Source organism: Saccopteryx leptura, chromosome 3, assembly GCF_036850995.1.
Source record: "Saccopteryx leptura isolate mSacLep1 chromosome 3, mSacLep1_pri_phased_curated, whole genome shotgun sequence".
Classification (NCBI taxonomy): Eukaryota; Metazoa; Chordata; class Mammalia; order Chiroptera; family Emballonuridae; genus Saccopteryx; species Saccopteryx leptura.
Genome location: NC_089505.1, coordinates 103,188,275 through 103,207,701, shown reverse-complemented (window position 1 = coordinate 103,207,701; position 19,427 = coordinate 103,188,275). Strand labels below are relative to the sequence as shown.

The 19,427-nt window shown below is 52.9% G+C and overlaps 3 protein-coding genes across 4 annotated transcripts in view; 2 read left to right on the top strand and 1 right to left on the bottom strand.

Moving 5' to 3' along the window:
• The window catches only part of KDF1 (keratinocyte differentiation factor 1), a 339,326-nt gene that overhangs the window by 283,495 nt on the left and 36,404 nt on the right, over nt 1-19,427 (top strand). The gene's annotated exons all lie outside the window — the stretch shown is intronic.
• On the top strand, nt 377-10,754 carry TENT5B (terminal nucleotidyltransferase 5B). The gene is made up of 2 exons (XM_066375532.1): nt 377-820; nt 6,078-10,754. Exons 1-2 carry the CDS (start codon nt 557-559, stop codon nt 7,098-7,100), a joined length of 1,287 nt encoding a protein of 428 aa, XP_066231629.1. The 5' UTR covers nt 377-556; the 3' UTR covers nt 7,101-10,754.
• On the bottom strand, nt 12,599-18,736 carry TRNP1 (TMF1 regulated nuclear protein 1). The gene is made up of 2 exons (XM_066375531.1): nt 17,780-18,736; nt 12,599-13,367 (listed from the first exon to the last, which is right to left on the bottom strand). Exon 1 carries the CDS (start codon nt 18,627-18,629, stop codon nt 17,946-17,948), a length of 684 nt encoding a protein of 227 aa, XP_066231628.1. The 5' UTR covers nt 18,630-18,736; the 3' UTR covers nt 12,599-13,367; nt 17,780-17,945.

Genomic DNA, 19,427 nt, shown 5'->3' with positions numbered 1-19,427 from the left:
GCCAGGTAATATATAAATTCCTTTCAGTGCCAAAAACAAACAAAAAAACCTCCGAAATTTCTTAGCGGTCGGACTCCGCTACAAACTCACTGGTCACTTCCCTCGCGTCTGCCCCTAAAGAGCGCAATCCCTTTAAGTTGTCCTGCTCAGCCGAGGCCAATCACGGTGAACAGAAGTTCTTTAAGGACCAAAGGAGGGAATTCAGCGGAGGAGGAGGGCGGGGCAGGGGCGTGCCTTCCAGTCAATCAAAATCTCCCTGGTTCTGCTGACCAATGGCAGGGCCGTCGAGGGGCGGGGCGGCTCCGTTGTGTGACAGCCGCTGGTACCAATGGGCAAGTCGCCCGCGGCCTATAAAAGTCCGCTGGGCCCGAAGCGACAAGCTTTAGGGTCGGCAGGTCGTCGCCTTCGTAGGTGTGCCTTGGAATTGCCTCGCTGTCGCTGCCGTCTGGTCCCTACTGCCGCGCTCCCCGACTTGGCCCCGACCCAGCCGCTCTCCCGGCCCTCCTACCCTTACCCACCCCCCGGTTTCTGCCGTCGGGGCCCCGGGGCCGGGCTGATGATGCAGTTGGAGAGCGGAGCTGAAGGTTCGGACCGGGCGGCTGCGCGGGTAGGGACCGCTGCGGCCTCGGCGGTGGCCACGGCCGCCCAGGCAGGCGGCGGCCCCGACCCGGAAGCCTCCTCGGCTTCCCTCGGACGGCACCTGAGTGGGCTGTCCTGGCCACAGGTGAAGCGGCTGGACGCGCTTCTGAGCGAGCCGATTCCTATTCACGGACGCGGCAACTTCCCCACGCTGAGCGTGCAGCCCCGGCAGATTGTGCAGGTGAGAGGGCGTAGGGTGGGGCATCTGGGGTCTCTATCCTGAGGCTCTCGTGGCTGGAAGGGACCCATAGACTGTTGGATTCTGTGGACAGCTAGGGAAAACGAAGCTCAGAAAGGGACAGGGGCTGTAACAAAATCGCACAGAGTTCATGGTAGACCATATATATCTCCTTCCCCCTGCACTTCATAACTCCTCCCCACTTGGCTTTCCCTTCCACCGCCCCTGGGGAGCCACGATTCTCCTCGGACTATTCACCCAGGCCCTGGCTTGGAGAGGGGGCCTGAATGAGAGATCATCAGCAGGTGGGGAGAAACAGTCTCACCTGCAAGGACAAAAGATGCCAGGCAGCCCTGGATGGGTAGGTGTGCATTCTGGGGTCCAAAAGAGTTCTTTTCACCCCAAATGCCATTCCTGGGCCTCCTTCCCTCTTTCAAGGTTATGGGGTAGACCCTGACCTGTGCTCCCACAGCCCTTGGCTCAAGAGCCCCCTACCTATGTGAAAAAGCCTAGAAATCCTGACAAGGTCTCCTTTTCAGCTGGGGTTGTAGCAGGAGGAGATTAACTAAGCACTAGGCCAAACCTGATGCCTGCATGCTGGAAGGCAACCTCAGGTGTCCAGTTTAAGTATTTCTTCCTCTTCCAAGGATTGCAGATGAAGGTCAGCCCAGGTCCCAGGCCCCATTTCTGTCCTGAGGAGCAGAAGAGAATTTTGGCAATCTCTCTCCTCTTCCTCAGACTCCCTCTTCCCTTTACCTGACCTTCAGCAACCCTGAAATTGCTCTTTTATCTGCACAGCCCAGGCACTGTCATACTCTGAAATACCAGAATATGATAATTGTTGTACCCATTTTATAACTGGGGAGGCTGAAGCCCCAAGATGGACGGTGAGCTGCCTAAGATTACCTAAAGAAGTGAAAATCAAACCCAGAAAATCTGGGGTCTTCCCAGGAGCCACTGCTGCAGGTTCAAGGTGTTTCTGCCCGTTCCTCAACTTCTAGGTCTAATGGGATGTCTTCTGTTAAGAGAAACCAAAAAATCAGCCACAGTTCCTGCACCTTCCTTCCAGAGATGGCTTCCTTTCTGGGGCAGTAGCTGACAAAGCTAGGTGAAGCCTTACCATCCACAGAGGGGGAAGGGTACTCACTGGGGGATTTACCTTGCCCTCCCTTCCAAGGAATGGGATGGGGTGGGAGTAGATTCTCCAGGGCTGACTCATCCACAGCCCAGTGGCGCCTCACAGAGGCATTCCTTGCTGCCTGCCGTCATGGGGTAATTAGGAAACCAGTGAGGCTTTTCTCCCCAGGCCAGTCAGGTCAACCTTGGGCCCCCAACTGCTATACCTCCAGGACTGTTGTCCCAACATGGGGAAAAAGTGGAGGGGCCCAGTGTGGCAGCTCCCCTCTCCAAGAAAAAGGGGAAGGACCTGCCCTTACCAATATGGTCCAAACTGCCTATACTGGTGCCTGCTGTGTGTCAAGCCCTCTTCAGGACACTAGGGGGCATAGATATGACTGGGACCCAGTCTCCCTGCTTTCCAGGTACTCCCAGCCAGGTGGGGAAGACTGCAGGTCAATAGGAGCTGACTTTATAATGTGATAATAGCACAGTGTCCTCCTAGACAAGGGTCAGAAACATCACAGGACAGGGAGCTGCCTGCCGTGGTGGGGAGGGGCAGCAGAGATTTCAGAGCTGGACTGGGAGGTTGGACATCTGGCTCTAGGACCTGGACTGTTTTCTGTTTCCTCTGCTGGGCCCAGTGTCCCCATCTGTTCAATTGGGATGGATTAGATGGCTCTCCAACATCCTTTTTGGTTCTAGAATCTAAAGGGAACAGGTGCCTTCACCTGGCCTGTACAATTGCCTCACCAGGAAAGAAAGTCCATCTCCTGGCAGGAATCTGCAGCTGGCAGCTTCACAAGCTGCTGGGAAGTGTGTGGTGGGAGTGCTGGGTGTGCGTGGTAGGGACGCTAGTTGTTGACTTGAGCTTCTCACCAGTACTTGAACAAGTACAGTTCAAGAATTGGAATCTTTTTCTCTCTTTCCCCAAAGTTTCTCCTACAGCAGCAATCTGAGCAGCACAAGACTCTGGTCTTGTTTGTACCTGGGATAGGAAGACCCACTCTTTTATAGGAGGCCCCCTGCTCTCTGGGAAGCCTAGTTCTAATTAAGTTCAGCCATTAATTGGCTGTGTGGCCTTGTATAAGTCTGTTGCCCAAGGTCACAATCTTATCTCTCCAGCAGCAGCCAAAGGTGGCTCTGAATTAGTTTTCTATGACCTGTGGTGGCACAGTGGATAAAGCGTCGACCTGGAAATGCTGAGGTCGCCGGTTCAAAACCCTGGGCTTGCCTGGTCAAGGCACATATGGGAGTTGATGCTTCCAGCTCCTCCCCCTTCTCTCTCTCTCTGTTTCTCTCTCCCTCTCTGTCTCAATCTCTCTCCCTCTCTCTGTCCTCTCTAAAAAAAAAAATAAAAAAAGAATAAATAAAATTAAAAAAAAAAAAATTAAAAAAAAAAAATTAGTTTTCTAAGCCTGTTGGTGGGCAGCACCTAGAGTCTCCCTGCGGGTTTCGGCAGTGGCCTGTGAGCAGAGTGGTTCTAGGAAGGCCTTGGCCATGGAGAAAGGAGGGTGCAGCCACTGCTCTCTCCATGGCTAGAAAGTCTGATTCAGGAGGCTCCAAGCTGCCCCGTAGTCCTTGGGTGTGGCAGTATCTGGGGATTGTCTGCCAAGCTGGCTATAGTCACACCTGGGAAAGAGACAACAGCCTCTGGCTGGCTGACACAGCCAGCTCCATGGCCTGACGCAGGCGATTTAACAAGGGTACTGCTACCTATTCACCAGGCCAGATGCCATGCCCTGGGGTGGGTATCAGACTGGGAGCCGGAGGTGGCACTGAGTAAAGCTTAGTCAGCTCTAATGGTACTTGGGGAGGGGGCTGCCCTGCTCTGCAGGTCTGACCAGGGTCCTTGGTACAAGGTCTTTGGCCCATTTCTCTCCTTGGCCTACATGGATACAGCTGCCAGGGTGCGGTTTAGAAGTCCCAAAGGCTGAACTGCATCAGCTGGCTCTTTACCTCCAGCGTCCCCTGTCTGTATGGCCATGGCATTTCCCAACCCCAACCCCCACTTTCCTGCTCCCCACTACTCTGGCTCTAGGTTTCAGTGGCTGGGAGCTTTGGACTCACTTTGAAATTTTGAGAGGGAGGAAGGATTAGAACCCTAGTTTCTGGTCTCTGCTCCCTCCGAACCCTGGAGTGGTAACATGGTAGAAAGAGGATAGACTTTGGAGTCACTCACACCTGGATTTGAAGGCACCTCTGCATGATCTTGGGCAGGTAACTTCACACCTGTGAGCCTCAGTGTCCCATCTCTAACTTGGAGATCATAAAGACCTACCTCTATAGATTCTGGTGAGGGGGTTCAGTGCCTGGCACTCAATAGATGCTTAACCAATACTGCTCTCCTTCTCCCGCAGCTGTCTCCTTACCCCCACAAGTTTCTGATAGCCAACTGCTTGCCCCCCGTCGCCATGACAATAACTTCCCCTAGTAAAGATTCTCCTCCTAATAAAGGCTCCCTCCCGGAAGCCTTCCTGGAGGGAGCCACCCACCTCAGATTGCCCCACTGCAGCTTGCCTCCTCAGCACTTAGATGCATTCTTTGTAGTAATTCCCTGGGAGGCGAGGAGGGCAGCCCCTCCACAGGTGTGCTGACTTGGCAGCAAGGGTTGCAGAATCACTCAAGTAGGAATGCTGCCTGGTCACTTTCAGGACAGTGTGTGAAGTACTCTAGGTTGCCGAGAAAACTGAGTGTCCCAGCCCAGCTCCTCTCTTCTCCCCACCTGGCCTTAAGTCCGGGAAGACGCCTCTGGCTAGAGGAGCATGTTCAAGATGACTTCAGGCTTACCTGTCATCTCCTGTGTCAGCAGATGGAATCTGCTACAACTCTTCCCACTTGGTTTGGGAGGGTTCCCAAGATCTTGACCCACCCCCTCTTCCAAAAGTGGAAGAGTTCTGGGTTTTAACTTCCAGCCCTGCCATTTCTGAATGGCTTCCCCTCTGAGCCCTAGATATTTCACCACTGTAAGCCTCAGTTTCCTCATCTGTAAAATGAGTATAATATTTGCCTCATTTGTAAATATGTCCTTGTAAATGTGAATTAAGATGAATATCTCAGAGTCAAAAGAGCATGCATGGATTTGAAAATCCAACTGACCTGAGTTCTAGTCTCAGCCTGGCTACTCTGACCTTGGACCTGTTTCTTAACCTCTCTGTGCCTCAGGTCCCCAATCTATAAATTGGGATAATAATACTCAAACATAGAATTAGCCTGACCAGGCGGTGGCACAGTGGATAGAGCATCTGACTGAGGTGCGGAGGACCCAGGTTCGAGACCCCAAGGTCACCAGCTTGAGCGCGGGCTCATCTGGCTTGAGCAAAAGCTCACCAGCTTGAACCCAAGGTCTCTGGCTAGAGCAAGGGGTTACTTGGTCTGCTGAAGGCCCATGGTCAAGGCACATATGAAAAAGCAATCAATGAACAACTAAGGCGTTGCAACGAAAAACTAATGATTGATGCTTCTGATCTCTCTGTTCCTGTCTGTCCCTATCTATCCCTCTCTCTGACTCTCTCTCTGTCTCTGTAAAAAAACAAAACAAAACAAAACAAAAAAAAACCCATAGAATTATTGTGAGGAATAGTGTAGTAATGCATGTGAACTGACAATTACATTCCTAACACATTTGAACAGTTAGCATCATGCCTGACACAACACTAAGTGCTTTACTTGCAGCTTTAGAGAGGGAGAATAGCCTAGTGGTTGAGACATGGACTCTGTCTGAATTTAATTCCCAGTTCTGCATTCACTAGCTGGGTAACCTTGGGCAAGTTACTTCGCCCCTCTGTGCTTCCATTCCCTATAAGTAAAGTTGAGATAATATAGTACCTACCTCACAGGGTTATCGCAAGAATAATGTGATTTTATATCCTAAGGTATAAAATGCTTAGATCAGTACCTGGCTTTTAGTAAATTCTATGCTTGTGTTATCATTATTGCTGTTCTTTCTGAGGCTTTACTCCAAACAGCCCTTTTTCTGCCTTAGAAAATCAAGGCTTAGAGAGTTAAATGTCTTTCCAAAGGCATGACAGCTGAAAAGTGGTCAACTGTGATTGATGTTATCGTCACTATTACGTGGAAGCCCATAGCAGACCGCTGGGGCCCAGGTTCCTGACCCCTCTCCTTTCTGCCATCCCCTCCGCAGGTTGTCCGCAGCAGCCTAGAGGAACGAGGACTGCGCGTGCACGGTGTGCGGCTGCATGGCTCGGCCGCCAGTCACGTGCTGCACCCCGAGAATGGCCTGGGCTATAAGGACCTGGACCTCGTGTTCCGTGTGGACCTGCATAGCGAAGCATCCTTCCAGCTGACCAAGGAGGTGGTGCTGGCCTGCCTGCTGGACTTCCTGCCAGCCGGTGTGAGCCGGGCCAAGATCACGCCGCTGACACTCAAGGAGGCATATGTGCAGAAGCTGGTGAAAGTGTGCACAGACACGGACCGCTGGAGCCTCATCTCGCTGTCCAACAAGAGTGGCAAGAACGTGGAGCTGAAATTTGTGGACTCAGTTAGGCGCCAGTATGAATTCAGCGTTGACTCCTTCCAGATCATCCTGGACTCGCTGCTGCTCTTTAGCCAGTGCTCCTCCAAGCCCATGTCTGAGGCCTTCCATCCAACTGTGACAGGGGAGAGCCTGTACGGGGACTTCAACGAAGCCCTGCGGCACCTGCGGCACAGGGTCATCGCCACGCGCAGCCCCGAAGAGATCCGTGGGGGTGGCCTCCTCAAGTACTGCCACCTCCTGGTGCGTGGCTTCCGGCCGCAGCCCAGCACCGACGTGTGCGCCTTGCAGCGCTACATGTGCTCCCGCTTCTTCATCGACTTCCCAGACCTGGGGGAGCAGCAGCGCACGCTGGAGCGCTACCTGGAGGCCCACTTCAGCGGGGCCGACTCGGCCCGCCGCTACGCCTGCCTCGTGACGCTGCACCAGGTCGTCAACAAGAGCACCGTGTGCCTCATGAACCATGAGCGCCGCCAGACGCTGGACCTCATCGCCACCATGGCGCTCCAGGCGCTGGCTGAGCAGGGCCCAGCTGCCGCGGCTGCTCTGGCCTGGCGCCCTCCAGGTCCCAACGGGGTTGTGCCTGCCACTGTTAACTACTATGTGACCCCTGTGCAGCCTCTGCTGGCCCGGGCTCACTCCTGCTATCCCACCTGGCTGCCTTGTAAGTGACTCGGACCCTGGCCAGGAACAACTGGGCCTCCCCAGATGGAGTGGGGCCTCTGGAAGTGTTTGGAGGGCATGACCAGGGCCAGGTGGCCCAGCGCTGCTGCAGCGTGGGGCCTTCAACTGAACAGACCAGACTCCCTGAGTGAGGCTGCTGTGGGCTTAAGGCCAATCCAGGGTTCTTGGCTGATGGACCCTTTGCTTATTGCGGCACACTTTTAGGCCAGCATGATTGAGGGGTGCAGGAACTGTGTGTCTTGGGGATTAATTGCCTTTAGAAGACAAAGCAGTATGGGGTGGTAGACTCCATGTCCAAAATCTTAGGTTGATTTCTGTGACCTAGAAAGGGTCTTTTTGGCTCGGACCAGCCTACATCCTACACAACGGCTAAAATATTATGGGAACTAGTCACTTTGGGTCCAGCTGGGCCACTCACAGAGCCTGGTAGTCCAACCTCGCTAATCACTGGGGAGAGGGAAAGGGAGGCATGAAGCAGACCCCGGAGAGGGATATGTTTGGCCCAGTCCCCTAACGCCCCTGACCTGAGCTATTAAGGTGTGTGGTGGACAGGAACCAAGTGGCCTGCGGTGGGACACAGCCCATGGACCCTTTCAGGCTGTTGCTCACTTTCCACATGTAATGAGGAACCCCTTTGCCTGGGAGATTGTTCTTAGGAAGGTATGGGGCCCAAAGTGGCCACAGTCAAATGCTCCCATCCCACTGGCTACAGGGTCCTCACTTAGGGGAGGAGAGCCATGCCCCACCTCCTGTTACTATTTTGCACTCTTAACACCTGCCAATAAAAATTGTCTACACTGAGCCTAGTACCACTTTTTCTCCTGGGAATAGGACCTTCCATGGCTGTGGGGACTATGGCTGCCTCCCCCAGCTTAAGTCTGGTTTATATTGTGGGAGGTGACATTGGGGACTGGGTGTCTGAGTCCTGGGTTGTGGCTGGGGGAATGCCCCTGTTCCCTCAACACCAGCCCCAGCCTGACAACTGTGCTAGAAGCTTGTGTCTACACATGTGACTTGCACCTGAACATTGCCTCAGCAAGTCTCTTGTTCAAGAGTAAATATTCCAGGCCCTGGCTGGTTGTCCCGGGTTCAATCCCCAGTTAGGGCACACATGAGAAGTAACCATCTGCTTCTCTTCCCCTCCCTCTCCCTCTACTCTCTTTCTTCCCCTCTTGCAGCCAGTGGCTGGAGCATCAGCCCCAGGTGCTGAGGATAGCTCGGTTGGTTTGAGCATCTGCACCAGATGGGAGTTTGGATCCCGGTTGGGATGCATGTGGGAATCTGTGTCACCATCTTCCCTTCTCTCACTTAAAAACAAAAAAAGAGTAAATATTTCAGTGTTTTCTACCCAGAGTCCTAGTGACCCTGGACCTGGCCTCACACTGTGCTGCTCAGGGCTACTTGACCCCATCTCTGCCCATTCTACCTTCCCAGGAACAAGCTGGGTGAATCCAGACTGGAGATCTCTCTAGTAGTGGCAGCTAAAACTGGGGGACTTCCAGGGTCCCCCAGAGGCAGAGCCCAGGTTTGGCCTATCTTGGAGTGGTTCCCTCATTCCCCTGGCTCCCTCTGCCACCCCAGGTGTCCATGGGCATATAACTGGGGGGGAGGGGTTACCAGGCTGCCTGGGAGTGAATGTCAAGCTCTCTGGGAGCTGTTTCCTCAGGGCATCAGCCAGTCATGGTCCTGGACGCTTCCAGCTGTTTACCCAGCCTCTTTGATCAGGGATTGCAAAGCCCTTAACATATTCAGCCTCATTAATGGCCTCTGAAGTGGTGCCTTTGATGGCTTCAGCCAGGGTGAAGAAAAAAAAAAGCCACTGAGGAGGTTCCAGGTCACCTGGGTGAATACAGCCACCTCACCTGCTCATTGTCTCTGTTGGGCTCAAAATGGCTAGAAGGGTGAGTGAGTGGAAAGGCTTTCTTTGCTTGGTGACTAAAAATAGCCTCCACCTTCACTTTGACCATGCCCACCCAGCTAGGGTCCTGGGAAGGACTAAATTTGTCCTCGCTCCTGATTTGGGCACATAGGGGATACTCAGTATAAGCACACAGGCTTAGCTTGTTAGGGTGGGGGCCGGGCTTCACCTGGATAGGCTTGTTTCAGAGGATGAGAAAGTCGGGACCCCATGGCATTTATGTGTGTATGCCTGCACTCAGGCCTCGGTGAGCCAGCTCTGCCTCTAGTGGTTGGGAACATGTCAGTAAACCCAAGACCAAGATCCTTGCCCTCTAGAAAATTACATTTTAATGGGGTAGACAGAAAATAAACTATAGTCTTAGAAGGTCAGCAATGCTCAAAAATATACATAGCAGGGTAAAGGATTGGAATAGCTGGAGTTTGCAAATTTGACAACAAGTCAGGCCTGACCAGGCAGTGGCGCAGTGGATAGAGCATTGGACTGGATCGCAGAGGACCCAGGTTCAAAACCCTGAGGTTGCCCACTTGAGCAGGGGCTCACCAGCTTGAGCACGGGGTCACTGGCTTGAGCTTGGGATGATGAACATGATTCCATGGTCGCTGGCTTGAGCCCAAAGGTTGCTGGCGTGAAGCCCAAGGTCACTGGCTTGAGCAAGGGGTCACTCACTTTGCTGTCACCCCCTGGTCAAGACACATATGCAAAAGCAATCAATGAACAACTCAGATGCCACAACAAAGAATTGATGCTTCTCATCTCTCTCCCGTCCTGTCTGTCCCTATCTGTCCTTCTTTCTGTCTCTCTGTCTCTGTCACAAAGAAAAAAAAAAGTCAGGGTGGACCTCATCAAAAGTGTGACATTTGATTGCACAGTTAAAGTAGTGGGAAGCAAGCCATGTAGATGTCTGGAGAGAGAGTGCCCAGACAGAGGGAACTTGCTGATAACGTACACAGTCTCCCAGCAGGCATGTCTGGGGAGGGCGTGTGCACCTGAGGGTGTCTGGCTGGCTTTGTGCAGGTGCATGTACTCACCGGTGTCCATGTGCAATCTGCATGGGTGTGAGAAGCAGGAGAGAGTGAGATAGGAGTAACAGCTACCATTTCTAGCGTGTTTCTTTCCAGGCTAAAACTATGCTAAGGTCTTCCCAATGGTTATATCTCATTTCATCTTCACAACTCCACAGAGAAGACAAGATTATCTCTATGTTACAGACCAGGAAACTAATGCCAGAGCGATGAGAGAAGTTTGTCTGACTCCAAAGACATTGCTGTTAACCCCCGCATCATCCTGGCCCTACATTCTGATTTCCCATAGATGAGTGTGACAGAATGTCTCCTGTACATACATGTGACAGGGCATGTTGGCAAGTAACAGAGTGAGTTTGTATTTCTGTGACATTTACCATTTTATGTATGACTATGGCAGAAGGTAGCACTGTGACAAGATGTCCATTTTATTTTATTTTTTAATTGATGTTAGAGAAGGGAGAGAAAAAGAAAGATTAGTTTGCTGTTCCACCCATTCATGCATTTATTGGTTGATTCTTTTATGTGCCTTGACTGGGATCAAATCTGCAAACTAGGTGTATTGGGACGACGCTCTAACCTGAGCTACCTGGCCAGGGTTAAGATGTACATTTTCTTGATGAACATGTGACAACAGTCATGACTTGTGACTATTTCAGAGGCCTGTGGTGACAACAGCCGTGCCTGTGGGTATGTTTGGGGGTGTGAGAAAAACACTGACTCAGTGGCTGGCATTATTCTCTGTGGACAATTCCTACAGCCATCTAAGATGCCAGGACAGGCAGGAATCAAGAACTGGAAATCAGCCTGATCAGGCGGTGGCACAGTGGACAGAGCATCAGACTGGGACACAGAGGACCCAGGTTCGAAACCCCGAGGTCCTTGGCTTGAGTGCGGGCTCATCTGGCTTGAGTGTGGGGTCGCTGGCTTAAGCGTGGGATCATAGACATGACTCCAAGGTCGCTGGCTTAAGCCCAAGGTTGCTGGCTTGAGCAAGGGGTCACTTGCTCTGCTGTAACCCTCCAGTCAAGGCACATATGAGAAAGCAATCACTGAACAACTAAAGTGCCACAACAAAGACTTGATGCTTCTCATCTCTCTCCCTTCCTGTCTGTCTGTCCCTATCTGTCCCTCTCTCTGTCTCTTCTCTGTTGCAAAAAAAAAAAAAAGTTAAGAACTGTAAATCAGAGACTAAGAGACATGGACAGGAGTGGGGTGGTTACGGGGGGTGGGGGGAGGGAAGGAGGGAGAGGGGAAGGGGGAGGGGTACAAAGAAAACTGGATAGAGGGTGACGGAGGACGATCTCTCTTTGGGTGATAGGTATGCAACAGAACTAAATGACAAGATAACCTGGAAATGTTTTCTTTGAATATATGTACCCTGATTTATTGATGTCACCCCATTAAAACAAAAATTTATTTATAAAAAAACAACAACTGTAAATCAGCAAACTAGAGAGGGGAAGGGTGAGGAAGGAAAGCCCCCATTCCCCAGCTTCACCTGCTCTCCAAGCAACAGTCCACCCACCCCTTATGACCACAGCAGATGGCGGGACTTCAGAGTGGGAAAGAAGCATCACTGTAAACATTAGGGAACAGGAGATCTGCCCCCCAGGCAGTTACAGATGTTGGCCCCACTAGTCCCACTTTCTACCTTTCTCCCTGCTCTGTGCCCTGGGGAGGATGATCTGTAGGGACTATGCCTCAGTGACTCCCTTGTTCCGGCCTTCCTGTTGGGTTTGGCCAATGATAGGCCCCAGCAGGAAATTGGAGAATGGGGCGCTTATTCCCCTGCTCCCGCCCAGCAGGTTGTCATGGTTGGCTACATCTGTCCAGCAAAGGCCAGTGCTCCGTCAGGGACCCTCTTCACACTGCTGTACTGCCCTCCCCTCCCCTTTCCCCTTTAGGCCCAGGAGTTATAAAGGCTTCCCACTCTTGCTATCCCCTGTGAGCTACACTATCCTTTGTTAGTTTCTTAAGCCCACATCTTTGGAAATAATTCCTTTTTTTAATTTTTAATTTTAGAGAGAAACACCAACTTGTTGTTCCACTTATTTATGGATCCATTGGTTGATTTCTGTATGTACCCTGACCAGGGATCAAACCCACAACCTTGGCATACCAGACAACACTCTAACCGACTGAGCTACCCAGCCAGGGCAGAATTAGTTTCTTTTAAATCTCTTCCCAGTTTGAGTGTGCCCTGCCTCCTGCTGGGACCCTGACTCATAAACAGGTCCATAAATAGTCACCAGCACAGTCATATGCTGCCATGTTATCACAAACATGCATGACCTCCCTCCCAGTCAGTCTCACATGTGCATTCCCACCTGCTAGCTTCCTCATCATAGCCTTAATCAGGGAAGACTTCCTGGAGAGGGAGGTCAAGGGAGAAATCAGTCTGCAAATCAGTCAACAGTCCCAAAATAGCCAAATGAAACTAAACAAAAGCGGCTCCAGGAACTGCCAACTTAGAGTGGTGACAGATACACAAAGGAAAGGAAGCAAGGACACTTGCAAAGTAAACTTCAAAACCAAATGCATTTGTCTCGCACTATTGAAATTTATTCTTCCTGAATGTATGAATCAGGGGACTGACTCAATATACATTCATTTTGCAAAATTCTACAAGTTCTGGGTTGTATGCGAGTAAATGTGGCCACTTTCCCTCTATTATACGGATGTGCGAATAAGTGTGGTTCCTTTTCTCATTTAAAATTTTGCTTAGAATTTTTATGTGTCCACTACATCTGAGAAAAGTGTGTCCCCCCAGGAGCCAGAGCTGATCACCTTTCTGAGGGGCCACAGGCATGCTCCCACATGGACAGGGCAAGGACAATGAATGAGGAAGACAGGGATTTCTCAAACCGGTTTCCCTCAAACAGGTCTCCCAGCTGTTAGACTGAGAAGCAATGGCAGCTACCAAGCCACGTTGTGACTTGTTTAAGAATGATGTATTTTTAAATGTGACTTGTTTAAGAATGATGACTGTATTTTTAAAAAGAAATCCTTTTCACTTTCACAATGGAAACGTTTGCTCCATTCTTAAATAATCTGATTGTGTAGTAACACTTCTCACTGTACAGCATAAGCTAAAGTCAAATGTGGCATACATAAGGAAATTCATAGTATAGGCAACTTCCCCAGAATCCAGCCCCTTGCCTCTGTAAAGAAAGGGCTCCTGTGAAGGGAGGAGAGCTCAGAGTTGTGTACAGTCGACTGAAGAAGTCTTCCTGAAGAAAATGCTCAGGGAAGGAACAGAATCCAGGAGTTCAGATCCATAGAGTGGAGGCTCCGAGTTGCTGGGAGGAGCTGGAGAGAACAATTTCAAGAGCTTCAATTACCTCTTTCCACAGCCACCCAGCCCCACCCGGACACTTCAGCATCTACCTTCTTTCAAGGGGCAATTATGGAGAGAAGGTGTTGGGGCAATGTTATGGAACTGGGCTCCACCGACACCCGCCCTGGAAAGGGTGAGGGCTCTGGAGTAAGCAGAGGTTCCCCTGGGCCTTTGTCCTTGGCTGGGATCCCACTGGTCTGAGCAGCTGGAATGGAATGTCCCTAGGATGAAAAGCCTGCCCCTTCCTTCACCTCTCCCCTTATGGAGTTCCCCAGGGCCCATGGTGGGGGGAGCAGGGGGCCGTTCCAGGGATTCCTGATATGGCGATGCACTGGAGAAGCAAAGACCCGCACTGCCTGGGCAGTATGACTTGGCAGCCTTCTCCTAGGCTGGGCCTATCCGCTTCATTACACATTTCTAGATCTCCACTATGTGCTAGGCACTTAGTGTGAATGCTCATTTAATACTCAGAAGTTATCTTCTCCCTAGTTCCCCAAAACACACACACACACACACACACACACGAAACTGGTTCAAGAAGGTAAATTATTTGCCTAAGGTCTCCCAACTGAGAAATTCCAGGCCACGACAGAATCCCAGATCTGTCTTGTCCCAAGCCTGGGATACTTTCTGCCCCATCATGGGGCCTGTCGCCCTCCTCCGCTGCCATCCCAGGCTCTTTGCTCTCCTTTGCACCAAACATTTCAGCCCAGGTGTGCAGGAAGGAGGCAGCCCTCCAAGGCAAGTGCAGGCCCTCAGCATTGTTGGCCTGCCCTTGCCTGAAGCCAGGTATGCTGACTCAGCCTGACTCACCTCCCCTGCCCTCCAGAGCCCAACCAGGCTGGAGAGCCAGCTTCTGGGGGTGTGCCCAAACCTTGGGAAGGGCACCTTCTGCTACCCCTCCAGCATCTGATCACATCACTCCCAGAACTAAGGACCAGGGGTCACTGGACCCAGACATAAAGGTGAGATTCTGGAAATCCTCCCACATTCACCTGATAAGTGACAAGCCACATAGCCAAATGTTTAAGGGATCTCCCATTCATAGACTCTATGTCCTTGGGCAAGTCATCTGTCCTTCCTGACCCTAGGTTTCCTCTTCTGTAGGAAGAGGGAATAATAACCCCTATATTGCAAAATAGCTGGGAGGACTGAAACAGATAATGGGTGTAAAGTGCTTAACACAGTGCCTGGCACAGTGGACACGGTTGATATATTATTTCAGAAGCAAGGATGCTCTTCCCCCATGACTCCCAGCCAGGGTGCGCCTGGCCAGGACTAATAGGGGAAGAAATGGGCTGGGGATCCCCAGCTTTCCCACACACCTCCTCCCCTGCTGGCTGTAAGGAGCCTCTCCTACAGCTCTGAGAAGCCTGGGCCCCTGGGCTGTTCTCTGGAGCTGGCTGTCCGGGAAGAGGAGCCTCCTAGAGACTGCCCACTTGCAGGCTTGGAGCACCTGAGCCAACACTTGTTGCTTCAGTCTAATCTCTAGGAGGCCGCCTTGGTCCCCAGGTGGTGGAGCAAGGGGGAGTTCTGACCATTTATCAGTGCAAGAAATTTGTGCAAAGTGAAATGACTCCAAACTTTACACAAATGGTGATCACCAACAGAGGCAACCACTTTTCAGGAGTCTTTCCTCATGGACCTTCCTGCCAGGCCCAGGGACTGGCCCACCCAGGCTTCTTTTAAGACTCTTCTCTAACTAACCTCCCCTAATGGCTCTTCTGCCAGACCCTTAAAGCTCAAGGCCTAGAATGCCTTACCACAGCCAGGAAGAGGCGGGGACATTGGGAGCCCAGCAGCTCCAGGCTACACTTGTGCCCTGAGAAGCAGCCCTACAGTGCCCTCTGGTGGCACCACATCAGAGAGATGCCACTTGGCTGGCACCAGCCAAGAGAGGGAAGGAGCTTATCCAGGGGATGGACACGTTCCAGACAAGAATCCTGACTTGGTTCCCCAGCCCAGGCACAAACCTAAAGATTCCTGTTCCCTCATTTCCCATTGCTGAGATCCCAGATTCACTGGTGGCCATCAATGTCCTCAATGCACACAGGTCCAGTCCCTGGGGCTGGGAACCATCAAGAAAGTATTCAGGACATCATGGTGGGAGGCATATCAGTTTCCTGACCGCAGGGCTATTGTTATTCTTAAAGGTCTGAATTAGCCCTCCAACAACACAAACTACCCAGCCCTCATCGGATCCCCTGGGATGGTGACTGTCAGAGAAGGCTGCCTAGAGAGAGACTGGGATACACAAAACCTTAAAAGCAGAGACCCTCTGATTCAGTGCTGCTTCTTGAGCCCCTGGCCTGAGTAGATATCAATGTCTATTAATTGAGGAGAAAATGGAGCTTTTTAGAGGGGGCCCTGGGCTGAGGGGTAGTGGGCAGACCAATAAACCAAGAACTGGGGTTTAAGCCACTGAGCTCTGTGCACTCTGGTCAAGGTCTGTGGTGAGAAGCAGTGAGACATCTGGAAGTGGAGGGAGGAGACAGAACTGCCTGCGACAGCAGGACCAATCTCAATTTCCTACACACATACACCACTTTCTCCAGCAAGAGCCATCTCTAATTCCCGAACTCCTCCCCCAACTCCAAAGCTGATTACAAATAAATCCCAGAGAAAGGCAAAATTGCAATGGCACAGAGCACTTTACACCATTAGCTAAAAGCTTCTCTGGACCAAGTACCCAGCTTTCATGCAACCCAGAAAACAAACAGTTCTGGCTGCGGCCCAGCACTGCAGCCAAATCTCCTCACTGTGTCACCCCAGAAAGTCCTGTCCTTTCTGGGCCTCTAGACCCCAAATGACCCAAGTAGCTTCAGAAGGTTCTCTTGTCTGGGGAGGCCAGAGAATGCCAGGGCCACCCACTGCTCTCCCGGTCCTCAAACTCTCCTCAATCTCTGAGACCTCCTCCTGGACTTCCTTTCTCCAGCTAAGAATGGGTTCAAGAAGGCAGGGCTATTAGCTGAGAAACCAGCCAAAAAGTTTGGTACCAGGGGAGAGGAAGGGCTGATGGGGGGGAGGGTCAGGTCAGGCCTCTAGGGCTTTGCCTTTCAGAGCAGTATATCTGACCCTCAGGACTCAGGATTAAACCAGATTCCTTTGACTCTGACTTTGATTCCCAATCCCTGACAGGAGGGGGAGCTATGTCCAGAGAGAGACTGAGGAAACCAGCCCAAAGAGGGGACAGAGTTGTTCTAGGTCACACAGCAGACAAGCCGAACACTGCTCTGTCTAGCCCCTGCCCCTGAGCAGGGAAGAGACACTAGAAGAAAGCCTGGGATCTAGTTCTGCCCCTTTGCTGGCATGTGACCTTGCCACTCTGCAAAATGAAGACTTTAAATTAGCTCCTGTCTCCACCAGCAAAAGCACTGCCTCTTTCTAGGTGTGATTTAAGAGAATAAAGCACTCTCCCATGATTTATGGGGGAAGAAGACAGACCTCTCTACCCGTTGTTAACCTCACTACAGCCCTTCCCAGAGGTGAAGATACCCACTTCGCAGACTGATAAGTGAGGCTGCACTCAGCAGCAGTGAGGCCATTCACAGCTGAATCAGGGCAGGGGAAGAGGACCCCAGAATGTGGACAGGAAGAGAAGCAGGTCTTGTTTCAGGTCTGGCCCTTTAACAATCCAATGACATACCCCTTTCTGGAAGCTGATGACATACCTGCCCCCTTGGGGCGTGTTAAAAGATGTCACCTGGCTCCATTGCTGGCAGAGCCATTTTAGAGACAGATTGGGAGGGGGACCCCTAGGAGAGCAGGTGAGGCTTCAGGCAGTTACCAAACACTGGTTATCTAAGTCAGGCTGTACTTTGAGAAAAGCTTTATGAGGACATGAGGAAAAAAAATCTCTCCTAGCAGTGGAGGGCTTAAGTATAAGTATTATGGGGGGGGGGGGGGTGTCAGTCTCTCCGGATTCCATCTCTCCAAATGGGAAACGGGGGCTTAGAAAACTCAGTGGCACGTTGCTATGCCAACCCCCACCCCATCTTGGGACCTCATTATTCTGTCTAAAGGTATGGAGCTAGGTGGAGCCAGAAAGCAACAATCTCAAGGGCAAGACTTCTTACAGCCCCAAGGGACTCAGGAAAGTCATCGCAGATGCAGGAAGGAGGGAGGAGGTGCTGCGTCAATCCAGCAAGCTCCAACTGGTAAAATTTTGCTGGCAACCCCCCCTGGGCTCTGAGCACCCTCAATGTTACCTGGGGGTGACATTTGTCCAACTCCATAATGGGGACTAGGTGCTACCGCTTCACTTCTAGAAAGTGGGCAGCTTTGTTAGGAACCCAGGAAACTCCAGAAACTCCACAGAAGGGAAATCCCGGTCCCTGCACCACCCCTCTCCGCCCCTTGGATGCACCAGCCGCTAAGACCGCACCTCAGCCTCCTTCACTGGTCCCCCGGCCCCCCGACTGTCTCTTCCTGAGGTCGGTCAATTCATCCATCCACGCTGGTGACGCCGTCCATCCAGCCGGCGTCCGTGATCCATCGTCCGCACCTCGGCGACGGCCTGTCGGGGATGGCCAGGGGTCCCGGCGCTGAGGTCAGCGCTGGGGAGAGGCGGGGCCGCGGGGCGGGCTTCGGCGGAAGGGCGAGTCCGGGTCGGGGCCGTGGCCCCGCCGCAGGCGTCCGGTGCTCCAGGGCATGCAGCTACCCAGACCCAGCGCCGAGGCAAGCAGCGCCGGCGGGCGGCCACGGCGGCCGCGGCGCGAGCCCTTCTTGAGACGCGACCCGTGCGCCGCCAGGTAGAGCTCGGCCTGCGCCACGCCGCCGCCCAGGCGGCCCAGGCTCTCAGCGCGGTGCGCCAGGCGCAGCTCCGCCGCCAGAAAGACGCGGTGCAGCTGCAGCACGCGGCTCTCCAGCTCCGACACTAGGCGCCGGCGGCCCTCCACCTCCAGCAGTCGCCGGCGCGCTTCGGCCAGCTCCAGTGCGCGGCCCCCTGCCCCAGCTGTGCCCGCGCCGCCGCCCGCGCCCCCTGCCGGCCCGGTGGCCCCCGTACCCCCATTAGCGCCCTGGCGCCAGCGCTGCAGCTCCTGCCCCTCGGCCGAGCCCACTGACGCCGGGGTCGCCTCTGGCAGCGACGAGGCCTGGGTCGGGGTCAAGGTCGGAGTTGGGGGCGGGGGCTGAGGGGATGGCAGGGGCTCCTGAGGCGGCGGCCGCGGGGACCCGGGTTCCACCGCCCCTTCCTGGGCCCCCGGGCCGCAGGCGCTGATGCGGCAGCCCGGCATCCCCCGCCCCCCAGCGGTCTGCAGCGGTCTGTTCTCTAGTTTGGCCGGCTGCCCCCTGTGCGGGGGAGGATACACACCAAGGACGTAAGAGATGTGGACGCAACCCCCGCTCCAGTGCCCTGCCAGCCGCCAGGGCTTCTTATACAACATGGGGCGGAGCGATAGACATCACAGCCAATCAAAGGCTGGCATACCCTGAACCCGCCTCCGCTGACCCGCCCCTTCATCACAGTGCCTACACCCTCAGGTCCTTGATCTGGCTCACCTAGGTCATCCGGTCTTCATCCACCTCCCCCCAAATTTTGGATAGAAAGAAGACCAAATCTTCTCTGTTTTGGCCCCTGAGTCATAATAAGCTCTGGTAGCTGATACTTAGAAATAATTGACTCCAGTCTCCACCTGGGTGAAGGTTTTTTGCCTGAGGCCCCACTGTGTGTCCGTAAAAGCCTGGACTAGAACTCAAGAGGCTTAATTCAGTACATAGCTAGCTCCTTTCCGTACCGCACCCCTTGGTCCAATCGGTTGTGCCTGGTCTCCAGGACCCTCTTCTCCAATCTCCCTGGGGCAGTAAAGAGGTTAACGCAGAGGGGCGACTGACCTTCCAGTGGGGATCTGATCGGGTTTGTTCCTCACCAGGCAGGCACTTCGCGTGCAGAATTACGGCGCTGCCGCTGAGTCCCGCCCACCTTTTGCAAACCTTAATGGACCACAAGGGGAGCCCCAGACCCCATGGCGTGCAAAATTCTTTCCCCTGCTCCCGTTTGCTCCTCCCTGTGCCTTTACACAAAGGGGAAACAG